The sequence below is a fragment of the Dermacentor variabilis genome, chromosome 8 (genome assembly GCF_050947875.1).
Source record: "Dermacentor variabilis isolate Ectoservices chromosome 8, ASM5094787v1, whole genome shotgun sequence".
NCBI classification, from domain to species: domain Eukaryota; kingdom Metazoa; phylum Arthropoda; class Arachnida; order Ixodida; family Ixodidae; genus Dermacentor; species Dermacentor variabilis.
In genome coordinates this window covers 55,218,245-55,240,371 of record NC_134575.1, presented here as the reverse complement: position 1 = coordinate 55,240,371, position 22,127 = coordinate 55,218,245, and the positions used below count along the sequence as shown (strand labels likewise).

General features: G+C 43.4%; 1 protein-coding gene across 2 annotated transcripts in view; it reads right to left on the bottom strand.

Annotated features, from left to right (window-relative positions):
- Positions 1-2,748: 2,748 nt before the first annotated feature.
- LOC142591029 (uncharacterized) overlaps positions 2,749-22,127 on the bottom strand; it is an 83,117-nt gene continuing 63,738 nt past the window's right edge. Inside the window, exons 10-12 of one of the 2 annotated variants that reach the window (XM_075703405.1) lie at positions 17,780-17,890; positions 10,166-10,395; positions 2,797-2,916 (exon numbers count right to left, since the gene is read on the bottom strand). In XM_075703405.1, the coding sequence (XP_075559520.1) occupies positions 10,199-10,395; positions 17,780-17,890 (308 nt within the window). In that variant the 3' untranslated portion in view covers positions 2,797-2,916; positions 10,166-10,198. Of the gene's footprint in view, positions 2,917-10,165; positions 10,396-17,779; positions 17,891-22,127 lie in introns of both variants that reach the window. The other variant, XM_075703406.1, reaches the window with a different exon arrangement.

Sequence of the window (22,127 nt, the reverse complement as noted above, 5' to 3'; positions counted from 1 at the left end):
GCTTGGTCGTGTGAGCTGGTCGATCATAGGGCCTTATATACGATGAAAGCTACTTGAATGCAAATTTAAATCTAGCAGCTGCCAAGTTACAATCTAGCAGTAGCCGAAATAGCACCTAATAGACCAGCTTCGTTGTTTCAAACCTCTCGCGACAAAGTTCGAGCTTACCGTTTTTTTTTTTCACATTCGATTCGTATTAGAAACATATTATATTCGCTGATCTCTATATTATGTGTGTGTGTGTTTTAACCATTCAGTGCACAGAACAAGCCCCAAACCTAAACGAAGAATAGGTTAGAATAAGAATGTGATCTGTCGTTTTGCCGACGATCTGTTTATTTAGCATGACGAAGCCGAAGAACTTTTAGGGTAAGCTAGCCTTACCTACTATGTATCAGGTTTAGTCACGTGGTGCTGGATTTATCTCCTGCCAATTCGTTGAGTGTTGCTCTCAAACTACGCATCATGAAGCTAACACAGCCACCAATTCGGCAATGAACGACATCCTTGTGTTATAAACAAAAATATCAAAGCACAACTTAGTTGCACGTAATAATTCTATTTATTTTGCATAGCAGCATTTCATGTTTCAGTGACCTGCATGCAAGCTTTAATAATTGTTAGCCACATCACAATAGCAACATGCCACAGAAAACATTTCGGCGTTTGCTTTAGGAAGTCTCGTGTCACTCAAAGTTCTCGCGTTGTTTGGAGCCATCAAATTTTCCCCAGCCGCGTTAAGCGAATCGGCACGATCCCAAATTGTGAGTTTTGCCAGCAGGTGCCTCTTTCCCATAAGTGGCTCCAACTAGGACGAATTCTCTGCCGGTTCTGTCTCAATATCAAAGCTTTTTGTACAACATAAGGGAGTCACGAAGAGGGTCCGAAATAACTCAGGGCACAAAAAAAGAGCCAGACATAGTGCCTTACGCGCCCAATGGTAATTCAAAATTTCAAAAATAAAGAAATAATGGTACAGATAGATCTTTCCACATGTATTCAGAATAATGCTGCTTCACTGTTGTAATAATTTCAAAGCCTCTCAAAGAGATTCTATCTCTGGTAGAGTGAACGCTGTCATCAATCTAGCACTAACCGTATCAGTTTCTTATCAAGAGCGTTATTTCGAAATGAAAAAATAATGGGTTTTAGGTGTGAAAACCACGATTTTTCTATGACGCACACCGCATCAGAGGGTCAATTTCGGAGCAATTCCGTCCCCCTGAGGTTCTGCAATGTGCACCCAAGTTCAAGTAAACGAGTATTTTCGCATGTCGGCCAGGTTTCGATCCCGCGAACTTGCACTTATCAGCCGAACTCCATAGCCACTAAGTAGCCACGGCGGGTAGAATTCATAAATACTTTGTAGAAAGAAGATTTCAGAAGATTTTCAGGAGATTTTCAGAAAATTATTTGAATGCCAAAGCGAACAACAAAGAATATCTACGTTGAAAAATATATGGTCTCAATAATAATGGCGCGACATATATGGCAAGATGTAAAAAAAATCAGTGCCCTTCCACTTCTTGAAGATGGGTGACCAGTGAGGCTACGTATATGGGCCCCTAAATTAGGAACTTCTGCGCCGCGGATGGGCACAGCATTTCACTATCTTCGGAATCGGCCCACGTATCTAGAGTGCTTAACGCTTCCTTTACCTCCACAGCGGGTCGGCCCCATATTGCACTATTTTTGGGATCCACCAACGTAAGGGTGCTGAATACCTGAGCCACAACCTCCGCGGGTCGGCCAGGCATTCCGCCAACTTCGGGATCTTCTTCTGCATGCGGTCACAATAGTGGGCAATGTAGCTGTAATGGCTTCCCTGTAATTTGCGTGTGCGAAATTTAGCGGGAGCTTAGGTTGTATCTTATAGACATTGCAAACATAGAATGCGTTTCTGCCATTCCCTGGGAATCGAAAAAGGCAGAAAACTTCCGAATAGCATGAATGGCTATGTATATGCACTATGAACGACATTCGTTATTTGTTGAAATAACCCGCAGGGTTGCCTGAGTCACCACGCGTTTGGTGTGTTGCGACACCAGGTACCCGACCACACAAGGTTTGAACCCTCCCGCGTGTAGCCGTGCGCGGCTTAGTCGTGTCCGGGGAAAGGGAATCGTGGGGATTGAGCCGATGCCGAGTGTTTTGACCTTTAAGGCCCCTCGAGGCAGGCAACACACCTCTTTGGCCCCCGCTTCACGTACACGATACCCCTGGGCTGACCTATCCAGAGGAAATGGGCTGGTTGTCTTTTCCTGTCCCCCTCTCCGAACTTTTTCTTTCCTGTATACTTTCTCAGCTGTCCTGTTTTCTCTTCTCTTTTGTTACTTCTACATTTTCATAGGCGGTCTTGGTTTATTTTGTTTAGATGCGCTCTCTTGGGTATGTTATATTAGCTTATAGCAGCAATGCACGGCTGGCGTCTGCAGCCTTACACGTTAAGTGCTACAGCGTCCCCTAGTTGGGCTCCGTTGTGGGTTGCCGCCATTGCCACCGAAAATGACCGAAGTAATATGCGAACACCTGCTTTTCCACGTCTGCTTGTTCGTCACCCTCAAAAGAGGGGACGCACCAATAAAAATGTAAGCCCTTTCAAACCAAAAGAAAATTTCCTCGATTTTAAGTTGTTCGCAGATTAATAATGCTCCAGAACCCGCTGTACTTGCATATATGTTGCATAAACAGAAGTAATTTTGGGCTAAATCATGCGGTGCAAAACATAAAACAAATGCACCGGCAATGCATTAACTGTTTTTATTGCACGATATAATAGATGAATTCCTTAAAATGCATGTCTTATGCTATTATGGAAACAGACTAAATATTTACACTACTTCCCCTTGGCAAGCATGGTGGACAGGCTGGCGTTGACCTTTGTGTCATTAGTCCCAAAGGTGCTGCAGGTGTATGCTGCAAATAAACAGATTAAGCAATATGAGGCAAAAATAACAAGTGTGTATTCTTTATATGTTCATTAGGCAGCCTAATATATTTGCTCAAACCATCTAACTCAATACTTAATGCAGTTTAACTATGACTAATAAATGCTTGTCAATACAAATCAGTACCTTTATACAATGTTTTATATTATAGTATGGTCAACAATTAAACAGTCACAACTGCTGCTCGTGCCAGCAACAGTATGTTCCCTTTTATGACAAGTTCATATATGATGCATTATTGTACTTATCCCAAACGATTTTTATATTTATTGCTGAAACGTTACCCAGTTGCACTGTCTGTACATTTTTTTGGCTGGTAGTTAAGTATGCCCATGCGGAGGCATATGCTCAGAAGACGCGACTGGAGTATTCACAGTATCATGCCAAAGATTGTAATTTATATTGCCTAATGCACATTTAAATGTCTTTCTCATACTCTTAAATGAATGGGTCATTGGCCATAAATTCAACAGAACACAGATTGATTGATTGATTGTATTGATATGGTCACTTAGTTTCTTACAGGTAATGAGGCATCTTGGGCATGCTAACAGGTTTCCAAGTTAGGTATACCACATGAGCACTCGAAATACCACACGAGCACTTTGTGTCATGGCACGACAGATATGCACCTCCTAGGAAACATAACTGATAGTATAGTTCGAATGAATTCTATCACAGAAATTATTTAAGGTGCTTTCAAAGATGAAATTTTTTCCTAGGGTTTCGAGGTTCAGGACTCTTACTTAACACACACACAAAAAAAAACAAATTGAGTAAGAAAGGCCTTTTCAGTATGCTTGACTTTCTTTCTTTTTAAATAAATGGAACTAATTTCCCTCAACTTTTTATGAGGTGAAAGGTTTTAAAAATATATTTACCAGAGAGATTCTCTGGAAACTTTGTTCGACATATAACAAGACAGCATACCTATGTGGCCATTTTAAAATTTCCCGATTTTTTCCAAGCCTTCTTTGGCTGTTTTCATGAAAATTTTCTGGCAATCTATGACGCCCGCAGCTTACGTTCAATAAAAATATTGTGGTTTAATGCTTGCCAAGTACTGCCAGTCCATAATATTTAGATAAAACGAATAACGCGTCACTCACTTGACATGCAGTATTAGATTCAGCTCACTTGAATTCATTGTTTAATAAAGCTGAGGAGTGCTTGGGCAAGTTCATAATTCATGGCCACACGAGTACAGCACGGAAGACAAGGACACAGAGACACACACGTAAAGCAAATGCAACAATGTGAGGGAAAACTATTCAGTGAGTTATCTTTACGGTTCCATAGTAGTTTTCTATACCATTTGCTCTCATCACTTATGCCTCTAGTTAACTTTGTTTACCTGTGACTAAAAACTACATGGCAGTATGAATCAGTACCATTATGATGTGTCGTTATATTACAGTATGATAAGCAACGAGAAGAAAGGGGGTTAACCGATGCGCCCGATTTTTTTTAGTCATATCATAAGAAGCCAACAAACACTGGCACCAAGGACAACATGGGAGAAATTACTTGTGCTTAATCAATGAAATAAAGAAACGATAAATTAATGTAAATTAAACTGGATGAAAAATAAACTTGCCGCTGATGGGAACCGAACCCACAACCTTCGCATGCGAAGGTTGTGGGTTCGTTTCATCCACTTTAATTTCCATTAGTTTATTGTTTCTTTATTTCATTTGTTAAGCACAAGTAATTTCCCCTATGTTGTCCTTGGTGTCAGTGTATGATAAGCAGTTAGACAACCGTAATGGTCGCCGGTGCCAGCAACGGTACGTTTCGTTTCAAGACAGGTTCATGTGACACACAGCGTATTTATAAAAATAAAAGAAATGCGAGAGTCCCAAACTATTCCTCTAATAGTAATTGTTGAAACAAAGATACCCGGCTCGATCGACTGTGGACATTTTTCAGGTGTTAATGCAATATGCCCGTGCCGAACGAACGTGCTCAGCATAGTGACTGCAGTTTTGAGCAATCACGTTAAGAATTGCAATTTATTTCCGCTTCGACCAGTTTGCAATGTCTCTTTTCTCATACGTCGAGATGAATACATTTGGCACACTTTCAGTAGAACGCACATGCATGGGGGCGTATAGATAACGTTACTTATCAACTAAAACATGTTACGATCGCTTAGGTGTGTTGATAAGGGTAGAACAAATGCAATGTCCACTAAATTATTCGCATAATTTGTGCGTTATATACTCAGAAAAGACCACCAAATGGATAATCTGGCTCTTTTTTCTTTTGTACAGCGCATATAACATATACAGTCTGTCCAAGACGACGGCACTACATGCAACAGTAATGAAAACCGGAACACTTATTACGGACGACAAGGGCTTCATACGAAGCACGACTGGCACAATGCGAATCTGCGCCAGGAGCTCTCTGGTGAATAACAGCACGTAAACTGCATAATGCTGAAGCATTGAAAAGCGCTTAACGCTTTTCATATAGCCCGAAAGATGACTTCTGCTAATAAACTGTTTATAAAAGAGACAAAAAACAAATCTTTCAACTACCGTCAAATGGAATGCCTTCAGTTTGAAAGGTGTAAAGGTGCTTCCCGGTGCAACTAATTTATTGTTCTCTAATTTTTCCGGCTCAGTTGCGAAGCTGCGAGTGACTGAGCTTATCGCAGGTTTCTTGCTCCAACAGCGTCTGTGGTCGCATATAAATAAATTGGGTGAATCTAGATATTTCTGTTAGATACTTCTTCAAGTCTCGAGTTTTGCTTGCGGTTACTTAACAAAATTATTTAGATTGGTTGCCAGGAACCTTAATAATAATGCTACTTTTAAACTATACGATAACGGCAGCGCACACACTGCTGATGCAGGCCCCGCAAATACGGCCTTTCATCCGAGTACGCTAGCAATTATTCAACTATACGAGTTTGTTTGAAAATTCTTCATGCTAACACAATTTCGTGATATATACGTAAAGCGGGTCATGAGAATTTCACTACACATGCGGAGCAGCATTCATCGCGGCCGGATCGAGCGCCACAAAATTAGATCTACGACACTGGCTGCCCAACACACACATTCTGCTTAGTGGCAGCTCAGTATCAAGTTACCCGCCGTGGTTGCTCAGTGGCTATGGTGTTGGGCTGCTGTGCACGAGGTCGCGGGATCGAATCCCGGCCACGGCGGCCGCATTTCGATGGGGGCGAAATGCGAAAACACCCGTGTGCTTAGATTTAGGTGCACGTTAAAGAACCCCAGGTGGTCAAAATTTCCGGAGTCCTCCACTACGGCGTGCCTCATAATCAGAAAGTGGTTTTGGCACGTAAAACCCCAAATATTATTATTATCAGTATCAAGTTAAAACATGGTGTACTTCCTTTTTTACGCACCTAAACTATAACGCAAGAATCAAGCCCGAGCGATCGCTCGCCATAAAACATTCTGTATAGTAGAAGCGAGAACAAGAGCGCGTTATCAAACCATGTCAACGACAAGCCGACACTATACCCGAGTCGCCTGCGCTACATGCATCCGGTTTGCGCTAAGAAATGCGCTCACATAATCATGAGCTATTGACGCAAAACATCTTTGCTAAAGCTTACCGTTCAATGTAGTTGATGTGCGATGCCACAAAGAAGACACGCATACACAGACACCAACGTGCAGGCAGACACCGCACACCGCTACAAGCGTTTACGTGCCTGGCGCACTCGTTGAGAATTCAAATTGACGCGGAGTAACGGCGCACCGCCGCGCATGCGTAGGAGTGCCGCACGTTGGGCGTGCGCGCGTCGAGGAGTGTGAGCGCCTTTTTCATCTTTTTTTCGTCTGTTTCTCTCTCTGCGCGCCATGCGCGCCGGAACGCGTTGCTTTTCTTTTCCATCTTACATCTTTTTTCATGGGCGAAGGAAATGCGCTCGCAGGTTGTATTTCAAACACTGTAGGCTATCGTGTGGATGGATGAATCCGCTGTATGTAAAGACCGTTACAGGGCCTTTCAGACGCATTATCGCCAGCGACGATGAGTTATACAGCGCACTTGTAGCATATCTTCCAGCGTACCACCAAATGTGATGCCCGCACGTACGTTAGTGCTAATTTGCCGCTCCAATGTTAGTTCAAAGCAATAAGTACGGCAATGAGGTACTCATATACGTTGCTGCGCAGCAATACCGCCGGCAAAATACTAGGTGGGCTCAGAGAATTTGGCACATATTTCAAGTGAATGAGAAACTTTGATCAGTTTATAATGCGGGATATTGTCACGTGGTGGTGGCGTTGAAGAACACAGTAGCAATACTGTGAAAGACAAAACTAGCTTTTGTTGGGCGAACCTGCGCCCACAAAAACAGGCTACACTTATAGCACAACGATAGGGGCGAACACGGTTGGCGATCGTCGAAAATCTGATCAGCGGGCCGCACGCGTCGGCTTTTAAACAGCAGTTGTCGAATGTTCCACACTAATCGCTGGGACCCGCGTGTCTTCCACAATGTTCTATGCCATTCGCGTCACGCGATGAAATCAGATACCACAAGGTTCGGCGCTAACAGACAGCGGATAGAAGCATCGATAAAATTGCAGAAACATCCTGTGCATGCAGGCGCGAGCTTCGCTGTGCGATAGCGTTTGATAAGCGGTGAAACATGGTCACCCGGGAAAGGTCAACATGTACACGCGTCAATATCAGTCAACAAAAAACCGCCGGATGTTTGTGATGCACCCGAGATATGAAGACAACGTGAAAAGTATATCTGAGAATCGGACGACGCACAACGCGCACACCACATGCGCGACATGGGTCCATCGCACACTCACAAAGTCCGCGTTGTCAGTTACAAACATTCCGAGTCTCTGCGCTGTTAGCTTGGTGCCTGTTTGGAATCCACTCGTAGCTGAAATTGGCGTTCATAACATCTATTATCATAAATGGATCGGCGTTTTGCTTTCTTTATTCTACTGCCGCAAAAGTGATGCTATGACAACTGTGAAGACTGTCTTGGGATTGCCGAGAGCGACTACGCAGATCATATCATGTGGTCAACAAATGCGGAAGTATACACTATATGTATACTAAAGTATACAATTAGTCTCTACAGCAATCTCAGTTGTATACAACTTCAGTGGCTTATATCAAACGCAGCTCCGTATTATGCACAGGTACCTACAGGTGCTTCGTTACAGCGTAAACGGGTTGGGCCCAGATTAACGATGTTTGTCTATTGTCAATCTATAGACGCCTTGTAACCTGAAGCAATAAGAATTTTACAGTATCGGCTGTTTTATGCTTCATCTTACGCCTTACCACAATTGGTATACGGGCTGTTCGCGCAAGTTAACATGACCATTGGTGACGTCCCACCCTATGGCCTTCACCGGCGATGATATACGAAACCGTGGAAAATAATTCGAATTCCGAAGAAGTATACGGGGTGTTTCACTTAATTTGAGCCAGGTTTTAAGATATGCAAATGCTATGTAGCTGGAGAGAACCAAGGCAATGTTGTTTACCATTGCTTGGAGGCACTCAAATTAATTTTTTGCATTCCGCTGATTAGGTAATTAGTGTTAATTGAGTTGTCAATTATATTAATTAAATTAAAATTCTCAATGGTAAAATTCTAAAGCAACATTAGAAACTCCCGATACAGTTTTCTGTTCAACGCGTGCTCTATAGAAGTGTTTTTCCGAGCGCGAAGAAGCCTGCGATTACACGCAATGTGACTCGAGCGGCCGGTCGCGCAGCAATATATATATATATATATATATATATATATATATGTGTGTGTGTGTGTGTGTGTGTGTGTGTGTGTGTGTGTGTGTGTGTGTGTGTGTGTGTGTGTGTGTGTGTGTGTGTGTGTGTGTGTGTGTGTGTGTGAATGTATGCATGTGCGAGTTTGAAAAACTACGTAGAGTGGGAATAGACAAGACGAAATATACACCTTATCGACTCTCCTCTATAGACAGTCTAAAGACGAAGAATGAACAACAATAATTAGAGACTGTATCGACTTTTGTTTTTAGGTAGTCGTTAGAGGGGCAGTAGACAAAAAAGAAACAAACACCTTATTGACTTTTTTCTATACTGTCTATAAACAGCGAATACACAAAAAGAAATAGAAATCTTATCGACTTTTGTCTACAGAAAGCCTATAGACAAATGATAGAGAAAAATAAATAGAGACAGTATCGACTTCTGTCTATAGGTGTCTGTTGTGGGAACGTAGACAAAAAAGAAACGAACACCATAGCGACTTTTTCCTATAGACTGTCTATAGACTGCGAACAGACAAAAAGAAATAGAAACTTCATCGACTTTTGTCTATAGACAGTCTATAGACTTTGTATCAACAAAAGTCCAAATGTATAGAAAGGCAAGGTCGTCTATAAAAAGTCTATAGACTTTCTATAGACAGTCTAAAGTCATTTTTGTAAGGGTACCCTCTCCCGCTCCCCGCCTTATGCAGGGCGCGGGCAGTTACCCTTCGACTTTTACAAGCCCGTGGTTTTTCATGCCATATACCCTGAAAAATATCCCAGTGCGGACTACCCTGCCTGTGGACTAAAGGCAACAGACCACGTGTTGTGGGAGTGTGAAGCCATCGGCTCCTCCTTCAGCGACGGTAGGTGGGCTGCGCTCTTGGGCAGCCCCGAAGTCAACAACCAAACCCTGGCCCACCAGAGTGCCCGCGACCGGGCCGTCAGGCTCCGCTTGGCGGTCCCTACGTGGGACTAGCCGGGTGGCGCGGGGTCTCCCCTGCGTCTTCTCTGGACCGAAATAAAGTTACTTCACTCACTCACTACCGAAGTTATTAATTTTACCTTCCTATGTCATAATAGATTGCATATAATCTATTAATGTTTGTGACGGCATCATATACGTGGTCTTTAGAAATAACGTGCACAGCAATTAGTCTTAGTATCAAGGATATTGTTTTGCTGCACTCACAAGTGCACACGCACAGCGTGGTAATTTATTGAAACATAAAGCAAGTAACGCCACGCACGCAAGGCCTGAGAATTGCTTGATGGCGCGCACAGAGCGATTGGCACTGAAGCCTAGTGCGGATCTTGAACCAAGAAAAAACATGACTTGAGCAGCATGGAATGTGGCGTGAACAATGTTGTCAATAGTGATATGACGTATATGGGTTATCTACGGCCAACGAATATATATATATATATACTTTTATGTGAACACAATGATGTGGCTGCAAGGACAGTTACCGCGCAATCAGGGTAATCGACCGTCCCAAATGTTTATCCGCTTTCACGAAGTTTTTCCTGCAGAGCCAGCTCTTCTTGTCTTTTCATTTTCTTATCATATTCCGAGCACGGTGCATTATGGTCCCAGACATCGTACATATCCGGGCACCAAGAATTAAGGTAGAGAAAGCAATTTGTCTCGTTTTTGTCTTGGTCACCTTCGACAGACCATAATATGCACTTTAACTTTCCTGAAATCAAAGTGTAAAATGATCAATGATTAGAAGGATACATTCTCAATATGGTAACGACGTACGATAATCTTCTGCGCAACACACGAAACTTCAATAGATAGGCCTTTTGGCGACATTGAAATTCACTGTGCCCACCTAATTACAATTATTATGTTAAACACGTGATGTATTGTTTAAACTACAAGGTGTTTCACGTAACTTGAGCCAAACTTTAAAAATACGCGAACGCCACAATGCTGTGCCGAACAAAGGTAATTTTGTTTGCCGTCGCTTGGAGATGCTCAGAATATTTTCGCCCTCCACCTACTTAAACAATTAGCCTTAATTATATAATCAACTTCTCAATTATTATTAGATAAACAGTGCCAGTTATAAAGTTGTACAATAACATGAAGTGCCCCCTATACAGCCGTCTGTTTCTCAGTACTTTCTACATACACGTGTTTTCTAAGTGCAAAAGAATCCCACGACAGGAAGCTAGAGGCACTTCGCTCGTATTTGCAGGCGTCTTTTATGCTCGGAAAAACACTTCTACCTAGCACGTATCGGGTAGAAGAAAGCTGTATATGGAGTTTAGTGTTTCGCTACAATTTTATCATTAATATTTTTCATCTAAGCCTAATATTTGAGAAACTGATTGAATAAGGAAGACTAATTACGTAATTAGATGGAATGTGAAAAGTTATCTGAGTATCTCGAAGCGACGGCAAACATCGCCATGGTGCTGTCACTTATGAGGCATTTTCATATTTCTAATGTTTGACTGAAGTTAGGTGAAACACCATATGTGGCCTTCACGCTTAATTGGTCAAAATGGGTAAAACCTGTATTGACTGAGAATCTAAAAGGTGCACTTCTTGCTGTCGCATTTAACTGCTTAGAAAGGCTTTTGAGTGCACCCAGCAAGGCAAACCTTCAAATTTATTTTCGTAGTAAAAGTGTTCGTTCAAATGACATAAGTTGGCACAGTGCGAACGCAGTCGTCTTGTGTTATATCAGTTTGCAAATGTTTTGTTCCTTTTTAAAACACTCTGCCTAATATATATTTATCAGTCTCCATTTGCGCTTCTGGATTAGAGCTAGCTAAAACCTGCCTTCGAGAAATCATGGTGCAGGCCGCAGAAGAAGGAGGGGGGGGGGGGAGTTACGGGCGCCTATCGAACATCATTTATTGGTATTGCCTATGTGTGCGACTCTTTACATTTTTTTTTCACAAGGTTTGTTGCGTCAGACTCCTCCTTAATTCATTTTATTAATTTCATGTTTTTGACATTACGGTCCGCAGGCCTTTAAGGGGACAAGGGGAACCCGTTGGGGATAATAATAATAATATTTGGGGTTTTACGTGCCAAAACCACTTCCTGATTATGAGGCACGCCGTAGTGGAGACTCCGGAAATTTTGACCACCTGGGGTTCTTTAACGTGCACCTAAATCTTAGCACAGGGGTGTTTTCGCATTTCGCCCCCATCCCCGTTGGGGAGGCGTAGCGACTTCGAAGTTGTGCCGCGAAGTACGTCGCGGTGGATCGAATCCCGAACGAGGCGGCGGCGTTTCGATGGGGCGAAATGCAAAAGGCGCCCCTGTACCGTACGTTAGGCGCACGGTAGCGAAACCGAGGTGGTCGAAATTATTCGTCAGTGCCCGACTTCTCGCATACAAATAATCATATACTGTATTGGGACGTAAAAAACCCAAATTTAATGTTTAACTACATAAGGGAGGGGGGCCGGGGAGGGCTCCTTTAGAAGTTATACTCCAGTTTCCACAATAACATCAGAACACAAAAATACAGAAAGATGAGCAGAACGTGAGAACAAGATGCGCAGTAATATAGAACTGCGTACAGTCGACATAAATTGTAAGTTTAAAATTGGGTAAATATACAGTAGTAATCGTAACAAAATTAACACAGCGAATAAACAGATAAAATAGGCGGTGTGTTGTTTGCCCTCAATGCGTGATCCACTTATGTTTAGCGTGTTTTAGGCATTGTGCGAAACTTCTCGGGGTGAGTGCAAGGGGCAACTCTGTTGGGTAAGTCGTTGAAAAGCAAAGAACCTTGTGAGATATCATCATCATCATCAGCCTGGTTACGCCCACTGAAGGGCAAAGGCCTCTCCCATACATCTCCAACTACTCCGGTCAAGTGCTAATCGTCGCTATGTTGTCCCTGCAAGCTTCTTTATCTCATCCGTCCACCTAACTTTCTGCCGCCCCCTGCAGTCCGTAACCCTAATGGCCATCGGTTATCTTCCGTCCTCATTACATTTCCTGCTCATGCTCCATTTCTTTTTCTTAATTTTAAATAAGATGTCATTAACTCGCGTTGGTTCCCTCACCCAATCTGCTCTTTTCTTATCCCTTAACGTTACACCCATCATCCTTCTTTCCATGGCTCGTTGCGTCGCCCTCAATTTAAGTAGAACCCTTTTCGTAAGCCTCCAGGTTTCCGCCCCGTAGGCGAGTACTCGTAAGACACAGTATTATACACTTTTCTCTTGAGGGATAATGGCAACCTGCTGTTCGTGATCTGAGAATGCCTGCCAAACGCACACCAGCCCATTCCTATTCTTCTGATTATTTCAGTGTCATGATCCGCATCCGCTATCACTACCTGTCCTAAGTGAATGTATTCCCTTACCACTTCCAGTCCCGCGCCACCTATCGTAAACTGCTGTTCTCTTCCGAGACTGTTAATCATTAATTTAGTTTTCTGCAGATTATTTTTAGACCAAACCTTCTACTTTGCCTCTCCAGGTCAGTGCACATGTATTACATTTGGTCCCCTGAGTTACTAAGCAAGGCAATATCATCAGCGATTCGCAAGTTACTAAGGTATTCGTCATTAACTCTTATCCCTAATTCTTCCCAATCCAGGTTTCTGAATACCTCCTGTAAACATGCTGTGAATAGCATTAGAGAGATCGCATCTCCGTGCCTAACGCCGTTCTTTATTATGCTCTTGTTGCTTTCTCTATCGAGGTATCGCGGTGGCTGTGGAGCCGCTACAGATATCTTTCAGTATTTTTACGTAAGGCTCGGCTGCACCCTGATTTCGTAATGCCTCCGTGACTGCTGAGGTTTCGACTGAATCAAACGCTTTCTCGTAATCAATGAAAGCTGTATATATATATATATATATATATACATATATATATATATATATATATATATATATATATATATATATATATATATATATATAAGGGCTGGTAAGGACTATCACCTGATTGATAGTGTGAATATGATCTATTGTTGAGGAGGCTTTACGAAATCCAACCTGGTCCTTTGTCTGACAAAACTCTGAGGTGTTGCTGATTCTATTTGCGGTTGCTTTAGTAAATACTTTTGAGGCAACGGACAGTAAGCGGTTCGGTCTATAATTTTTCATGTTTGTGGAGTCCCCTTTCTTATGGATTAGTATTAGGTTGGCGTTCTTCCAAGATTCCGGTACGCTCGAGGCCATGAGGCATTGCATCAACAGGGTGGTCCGTTTTTTCAAAACAGTCTCCCTAGCATCCTTCAACAAATCTGCTGTTACCTGATCCTACCCAACTGCCTTCCCCTTTTGTATAGCTCCCAAGGCTTTCTTTAATTTTTGCGGCGTTACTTGTGGGATGTCAAATTCCTCTAGACTATCTTCTCTTCCATTATCGTCGTCGGTGCCAGTGATATTGCATAAGTTTCTATAGAACTACTCAGCCACTTCAACTATCTCATCCATATCAGTAATGATATTGCCGGCTTTTTCTCTTAACGCATACATCTGATTCTTGCCTATTCCTTGTTTCTTCAGTGCAGCAGAAGCTTGATATGGGCGAGTTGGTTTAGCATACTTGAAGAAAAGAACGCTACGAAGACGCGGACTAATAGAGGAAAATAGACAGCTCTTCTAATGAGATAGGGAGGTCGTGATGTCAAAATGGGCCATTCCAGGTGGTCCCTATTTAAAATCCTGTTTCTTCAAAATACATTAAGTTGGAAGTAGAGCCTCGTCCGTCCTACATGATCCTCTTTTAGTCGGCGTCTTCGTAGCGCTCTTTTCTTCACTGCTTTTAGGTTTCCTCCATTCCTGAGAGCATGTTTAATTCTACCCATATTGTACTCCATTATATCAGCTATCTTGGCCTGATAGATGCACGAGTTTTGATAGCGGCACTATAGTAGGAGTAGGAGAACTGCAATTATGCTTGTCAAGCAGTATATGAAGGGATTGAGTGTTTGTTCTATGTGCTATAATTTCTATGGAACATTAAAAAATATAGGTGAAGTTGTGAGCTTTGCATGTGAAATTTCGTTTAATTGTGATGTAGAGATTAGAGGCAGTCAGTTTGACAGCACATGATGTCGACATGCGTGCACAAACCTTGCATCGTGCTGTCTTGCAAGACAGACAGTACCTAGCCGCAGAGTTATTTGCTTCTGACAACTGTAAAATATTATGGAGATTACGAGACAATCTGATGAAGGCCCGATTAGAGTTTGGGAATATTCATTTAAGGCAACCACGCTGCGCTATTATGTTGAAGTTGCCCGCCGTGGTTGCTTAGTGCCTATGGTGGTGGGCTGCTAAGCACGAGGTTGCGGGATTGAATCCCGGCCACGGCGGCCGCATTTGGATGGGGTCTAAATGCGAAAACACCCTTGTACTTTAATTTAGGTGCACGTTAAAGAACTCCAGGCGGTCGAAATTTCCGGAGTGCTCCCCTACGGCGTGCCTCATAATCACAAAGCAGTTTTGGCACGTAAAACGCGATACCCTAATTTGTAATGTTGAAGCTATTCTTTATGGTTTGACCAAACAATTGAAACCGATACTTGTGGGTTAAAAAAAGGTAACTGTTTTTGAACGCACAATAGCTTTTTGCTCTTTTCTTCGTAACAATTCCATGCGATTAAGTGAATCGACTTTTTTGATGGCATAATAAATACTCTCACATGAAAATCCCCGTTGGATGAAAGCTTGGCGTAAATGCCCAAAGTTTTCGTAATTGTATGGCTGTTTCATGCAAAGCCTAATTAAAACGGAGCGCCTTACTTTGTGGTATACAGGTGTTCAGTGTTGTGCATTAGAACTTTGAAAGTGAATGTAATGAGCTCTGTCCGGTGGGTTTTCTGTACAGTTAAGTGGATAGTTTGTTGCTAGATAAAGAACCTACAACGTCCAGAAAGTTAATCGCAGAATGAGAGAATTCATGCAGAAAAAAATCAACCTTTATGCAGCATAAAATAAGTTCACCTTCAGCATGAGGCCTCCTTGTAGAAATGCCATGTTTAAATCACATATAATAAAAGTGTTTGAGTGCGCAACTGCTTATTAAATCACTTTTGAGAACATACATAAAATGACAGGCATAATTAAGACCAATGCAAGTGCCCATCATTTTGCGACTAATTTGCGACATTATTTTGCGATGTACAAATAATTAAGTTCAAATATAAGGTCGCAATATTAATTTCAGTAATGTAACCAGTGTGTCTCTTCCAAGACGTTTTTCAACACACGATTTGTCATATGCTTGAATAGCTGGTCGTAGGCAACCACTATGGGACATGTTTGTAGATCGTGGAAACAAATTTAAAGTCACGAGCAAGGAATTATCTTGTATCATAGGCCAATGATGCCCAACAAAAGATGGTTTGTACTTTAAGGTAGGCGGAATATAGGTTAAATGTGGCTGATTACTACACTAGCGGAACACGAAATTCGCTTAGTGACAGTGCCAATGTCCAAAACACCGTGGCGTTCTGGACAGGTTTCGTTGTGTATTTTATGCACAATATAGTGCATAAAATACAACTACGTCGGGCGAGTGAACTTACAGCAATATCGCCTAATAGTTTAGCTTTTACTAAGCCTTTCATAGTAACTTCGGCAATCGCTCCAGAATCTGTAGTAGCATCAGATTCTAGGAGATTATATAAAGCGGTTTATTTAGGCTCGCTGGGGGCTTCGCTTGCATAATTAGTTTTGCCTATGATTGCTACGGCACAATTTTTGCCTGCGGATTTTATGACAATATTAGTGCTTTTAGCCAATGACATGATAGGTTTCCATTCTACTAATAAAATATTTGGTTGCAGAAGGTTATAGCTTTCCAAGCTTTGGGATTTCAAGTTGGACGGTCGCAGTTGGCAGCATACATGTCGGGTATTAGTCAACTTGGGCGGGAGGTGTCCAACGGTCATCAGGAGGCGTACAACTAGATGCGTGTGAGAGTTAGATGGGCTATCGTGTAAATGTTTCCGCAGGCGCATGTTGTATGAAAATTTGCCTAAATCCTTACCCAGTTTGAAATCACCGTATCCGCGTGTTTCAGGAGAAAAGCAAAGGCCTCGTGACAGAATTCGAAGTTCATTTACAGTTTGTGCTTACACTTTCTATTTTCACTGTCTCAGTAAATGGTGGCACACTGTCCGCTAGTCCGGGAAAGGATTTGAAAGCGACCGCCGCCAGTGCTTGCTCCGGAAACAAAGAGTAGTGAACGCCCAACACGGGGCTATTTCTAAATTTTTCGTAGGACCGCCACTCAGCTTTTCCAAACTCTAAGTTTCTAATTCTGCGATTTCATGCACACTGAAGTAAACACTGGCACGCAGTTGTAGTTATCTGTTAAGAATATGTGGGAGCGTAGCCGCCCCGTCACCCTTTCAGCTGACAAATCATCAGTCCCTCTGCTGTAGTAAAGTTTAATGGTACGCACCAGACGCATACTAGGATACGAGTGTGTGTGACCTGCGGGAGGGAGCATCCTGCATTGAAATGGGCGTGGGATAGAGGGGTGATATGGATCAGCATGACTGTGTATTTTCTGGCCAGCAACGTTGTATTGTAGTGTTTATAAACAGCATGGTATTCAATCTAGTGGACCTTGACGCAGGCAGCTGCACCATGGTTATGGCCCACAGCTTACCGGTGATAACGGGCGCTCAATAATTAAACGCATCCGTGAACTTTCACATTCTGTGTTACGGTGAACAATTCGGCACTGCTGAAAGTGTCAGTGAAGTTTTGTATAAAGTGACACTGTAATTTCAACGATAATGGCGCGCACAGACAATGGTTGTCGAATCTATTCTCAGGAATTAAGTGTGTCTGCCATATACACATGCTTCCTCGCACATGATAGAAAAATCGCTGTTTATCGCGTGTATTCTAATATATACAAAATAACTATCGACTTCAAAAAAAGTGTCTATCGTTGTATGGTTCAAAACATCGTTTAGGAAATTTTCAATATTGTAGGCGCGTCCTTCTTTTCTGTGACAACTAGGTAATAGCGATAATCCAGTAAAACGAAACGCCAACATAAACGCATCACGGTAATGAGCGAATAAACACGTGACATTCAAGCTCAAGCGCGTCTATGCGAACTTACCATTTGTGTCCGAGGCAAAAGCAACAAGAAGACAGTCGTCGTCCACAGCTAAAATCCAATATTTACCAAGTAGGTCGAATTCAGGGTCATATGAGTCCTGTACATCGCTTGCTGAAAATGAGAAAAATCTTATGGAGCGATATAATTTCTTGGGTGTGGACGTGTCTAACAAGCGCCAACAAATGCTCCGCACATTGGAAAAATCTGTCAGTTCAGCGCGACGTGACTGTGATCTCATGTGGCCACAAACCAGCGTTAAGCTTGCGATACTGCTGGTTCTAATAAATTCATGGCATTAAACGGGCGCACTAGGCACTATTTAAGGCTGATATCTAGAATTGGGGTGTGTTGTGGAAGAAAATTAAACCTGTTACCATTAGAAATAACGTGACATTCAAGTTGCTATAATTTTTACGTTCCGTTGATTTATTACACATTTCTGAAAGACGATCGAAAGAGACGTACATTACTGGGCTTGGAAAGCACGTGTTCCCAAAGGCATGGGACATTCAGTAACCAACGCTTCTTCGTAATAACAGCAGCGTTATTTGTGCCTTTAGTCAACGTAGGAACAGATATCGCCGCTATCCTCTTTCCACATGCAGCGTCGTGAATCGCTCACTACCATAAATTTTCATTTGCTGACGCAATACTTGTTCTTTTTATTGAGGCGTACTTCTCGGCAAATATGGCCGGGTGGATGAAGAAAGGTTATCAGGAGTGCGAGATTACATGCAAATGTTAAATTTGAGCAGCCTAGTGTGGGTAGAGCAGATGGTCGCTGTAAGTCATGCACAACCGTCAGACAGCAATGTTTGTTTTGATTTATACATGACGGACGGTTTCCCACAGAACAAATCAATTATGCAGCAGTACGGGGGCGTAAGCATGACTGTGCATCGAATATTTTGCATCTCAGAAGACCGTTCAAGATTGACAGCTATAGATGAATATGTTGCAGTGGTTCCTGGAATTTACGGTCAAACTGATAAAATTCGAGAACTGTCGTGAGCTACAATGCGCCTAAACGGGGCCTCAACCGTTTTTTATTTAAGTGGATAAAGGCATTTCATGGGAAAATAGGTTATTTAAGAAATCTTTTTCCGCAAAGAGTGCTTCAACGCGTTCAGCAGAACCGGAGTTATTGCTGATCAAACTCGGCCTCCGCTGTGCAGCCGTTCCTTCTTCAATGCCTTGCACTGCGAAGGCGACGGCGGAGTGGGTCACGCCCACAAAGCCCTGCCGTCTAAATGTCACCGTGGTGTGCAGTTCACATTTCAATTTGTAGACGCCACTACATCAGCCTTTCGTGCTTAGGACGCACTAAACTAGAGTGTACTAGACAATGGTCGAGTGGGCCGAACGGCGCTCTCCCGATGACGCGCCACATGTTGAACAATTGTGCGAGGGCACTTCAAGCACACTGGATTGGGGCGGATACCAGCTTCCCGGCTGTTCAACTTTATTTAGCTGCGATCACTGAAAATGATTGGCAATGGAAATACACGGGAATCAGTCCTAAAAATTATGCCCTCCTGTAGTTAATTAAATCGGAGGCTGAGAAACCACACGCGTTTATGCTCCAAGAAACACTGACGATCGACCTTTACTTCGCGGGCTACAGGTTGGAGTCTCTTGGAGGAGCTAGAGCCAGGGGTGTCGCCATTATGGTAAACAGGAAGATTCCTTATGTCGAGACATGAGCTCCCCACGTAAAAAGTAATCTTGAATTTATTGGTGTTAAGATTGTTCCCAACAATTACATGGGGGATAGCAGCATCATATTTCTTCTTTGGTCACCATGTCGTCGGGTCGGCCTCACCTAGAAGCTTCTCTCTTACTACACAGGGCCTTACGAAGTCCTACGTCGAATTAGCGACGTCAATTACGAGACGGCGCCGTTACAGTTTGATCCATTCTCAAGACCGCCGCCTCTTGACGTCATGCACGTTTCGCGACTGAAGCCATACTTCGCTTGGAGTTCTTCGCCTACCATGCGCCACGACGGCTCTTCACCCTTCGGGGGTCCTGTTACGGAAGGAGGAATAAAAAGAGGAAGAAGAAGATCGCGAGACACTGGCTGCTGCGGGTTGATGTTGGTCAGCCATCCTAACTACTCAGACTCATTTTATATATATATTGTAAATATAATCTTCCATACTCCCAACATCCCCGTAACAATACAAAAGATAACTGGCAAATTGGAGAATGCTCTACATATGTTTCCATACATTTTCAATAGAAATAGAAGCATGGCCGAGAAATGTGCCATTAGGCGCATTCGCGCTTTCATCCTTTGTCATATCACTTTTGTTGCGGCTAAGCTCGATTGGAAGAAAAGAGAAGAGAAACGCCTCGATAACACTATCCGTAGAAGTATTCAAGATAGCCCTGAGGCTACCTTTAAACTCATTCATCGAGCTCGTTTCGAAACTATGAGTACGCAACGCTGTTGCTGAAATTGCTGAGCCTCAGTGCCCACCGCAGGTCGTCCAGTTGTCAGGCACCAGAGCAGGCAGGGAGATGCTGGTCCCTGGGAATGTTTGCTGAACGCGAAAAGGGTAACGTCAGACATGTTAGCACGGAAATCTGCAGGGGCGTGATTGTGGTTCGTCCTTTTCCCAGAAACATCCACTCCGTCTTTAACCAAGCGAGAGGGCTCGCCCACGCCTGGCTGTTCTTGCCGAGGCTGCTACGATGCTGTCTTCGTAAAGACTCTCCAGGAGGTCAGTGGCGCAGCTTTTCCGTTAGCCGTAATGACGTCCACGAACGAGCACTCTCTCTTTACACTAAGAATCCGAAGGTGGCCGAACAAATTGCAATTACACTCGCTCTGCTAGATCCACAGCCCTCGGTAATCTATAGTGATACGAGGGCAGCTGCTCGTGCCTTTGCCAGGGGAGTGGTATATATGAACGTTTCCAAGTTGCTCGAAGGCAGATTCATTAGTCACCACTCTATTGTTTGGTTCCCAGATCATATGGGCGATTTCGTGGCTGGTCAGGGGAACATTAATGAATCCGCTCGTAGGGCCGCGCGAGGACTTGCCAGCCGGGCTCCGCTGCGGACCCCCTCGTCTCCTCCTAAGGCTCTTAAAGATCACCTTCAGACATATAAGGAGCGCGCCAAGCACTTCTATTAAAGAGGTAGAGAGTTCTCGCTTCCAAACAAGGGATTTGACAGGGCGCAGCCAGTCACTCTCCGCTTGCTACAGACGAATTTGTACACCAGTCTTCGGTGTGGGAGCCGAATCGACCCGGACTACAACATATCATTGAAATGTGCACAGTGTGTTGCAAATGTAAACTTGGAACGCATAATGTGGAGATGCTCGCTTTCGCCGGCGTTTCCTCCGCCAGGCGTCCTGTCGCCCCAGCCTCTTCCGTTCCACCATTTGCCAATCTGTGTCATGCGGAAGCACCCGACGCGCTTTTGCATACCTTTTCTTTGCAGCGCGCTCCGGCTGCAATTCCCGGCCAGTGCGACAAAGGTACGCGTAGATGTTGATCACGGGAGGTCGTAAAATCAACTCGCGGACGCGTCGGCCGTATTTCGATGGGGGCGATATGCAAATACAACGGTGTTCCGTGCATTGGAGGCACGTTAAAAAACCCGATCTGGTCAAAATTATTCCGGAGTCCCCCAATACGGTGTGCCTTATAATCAGATGGCGGTTTCGGCACGTAAAACCAAGAATCAAGTTTTTCTTTCACTCTGTCTTGTGTGCCTTGAGTGTTCCCGTTAAAACAACACTGCTTCCCTGCGAAAATTTACACCGCCCAACAATACAGACGCACGTAGTATACAGATGGGAAATTAGCACTTCAAAAAAGTGCTACTGGTGCTAACGAGGAGGGGGTAACTATTTCCGGAACCTGTGTCCAGTTGTGTCATTAAGTTCGTTCTTGCTATCAAATTCCCATCACATGCGCCGTAACAAATTAATAAATAAAGCTATTTCATGTGCTGGTACATTGTTCAACTTATCAATGCTGTCTTCGTGTGAAAACTTTCCTCATGACTGCCACAACCCGTGCATGGGCTGCACACGTCTGTAAAAGGCGCAGGGAAGAAGCGACCCTGCTGCTAGGCATTGCTGGCCCCAGCCAGTTGGAATCTCTCACGCACCGGCCGAACAGAAGTATACTGGAGGTATGTAAGTGAACGTACGAAAGCACCTACACATACTTTCACGCAGTCAATACCTGAAACTGAGGCAACTACGTCCGTGTGTGAGCACACCATGTGCATGGGTCCTGTTTGAGCAACACGAACTCTCAACGCGCGTGCGCTTTACGCCTTAAATAAATGTCCCCTTCTCTACTTTTTTTGCGCAATTCTAAGGCGA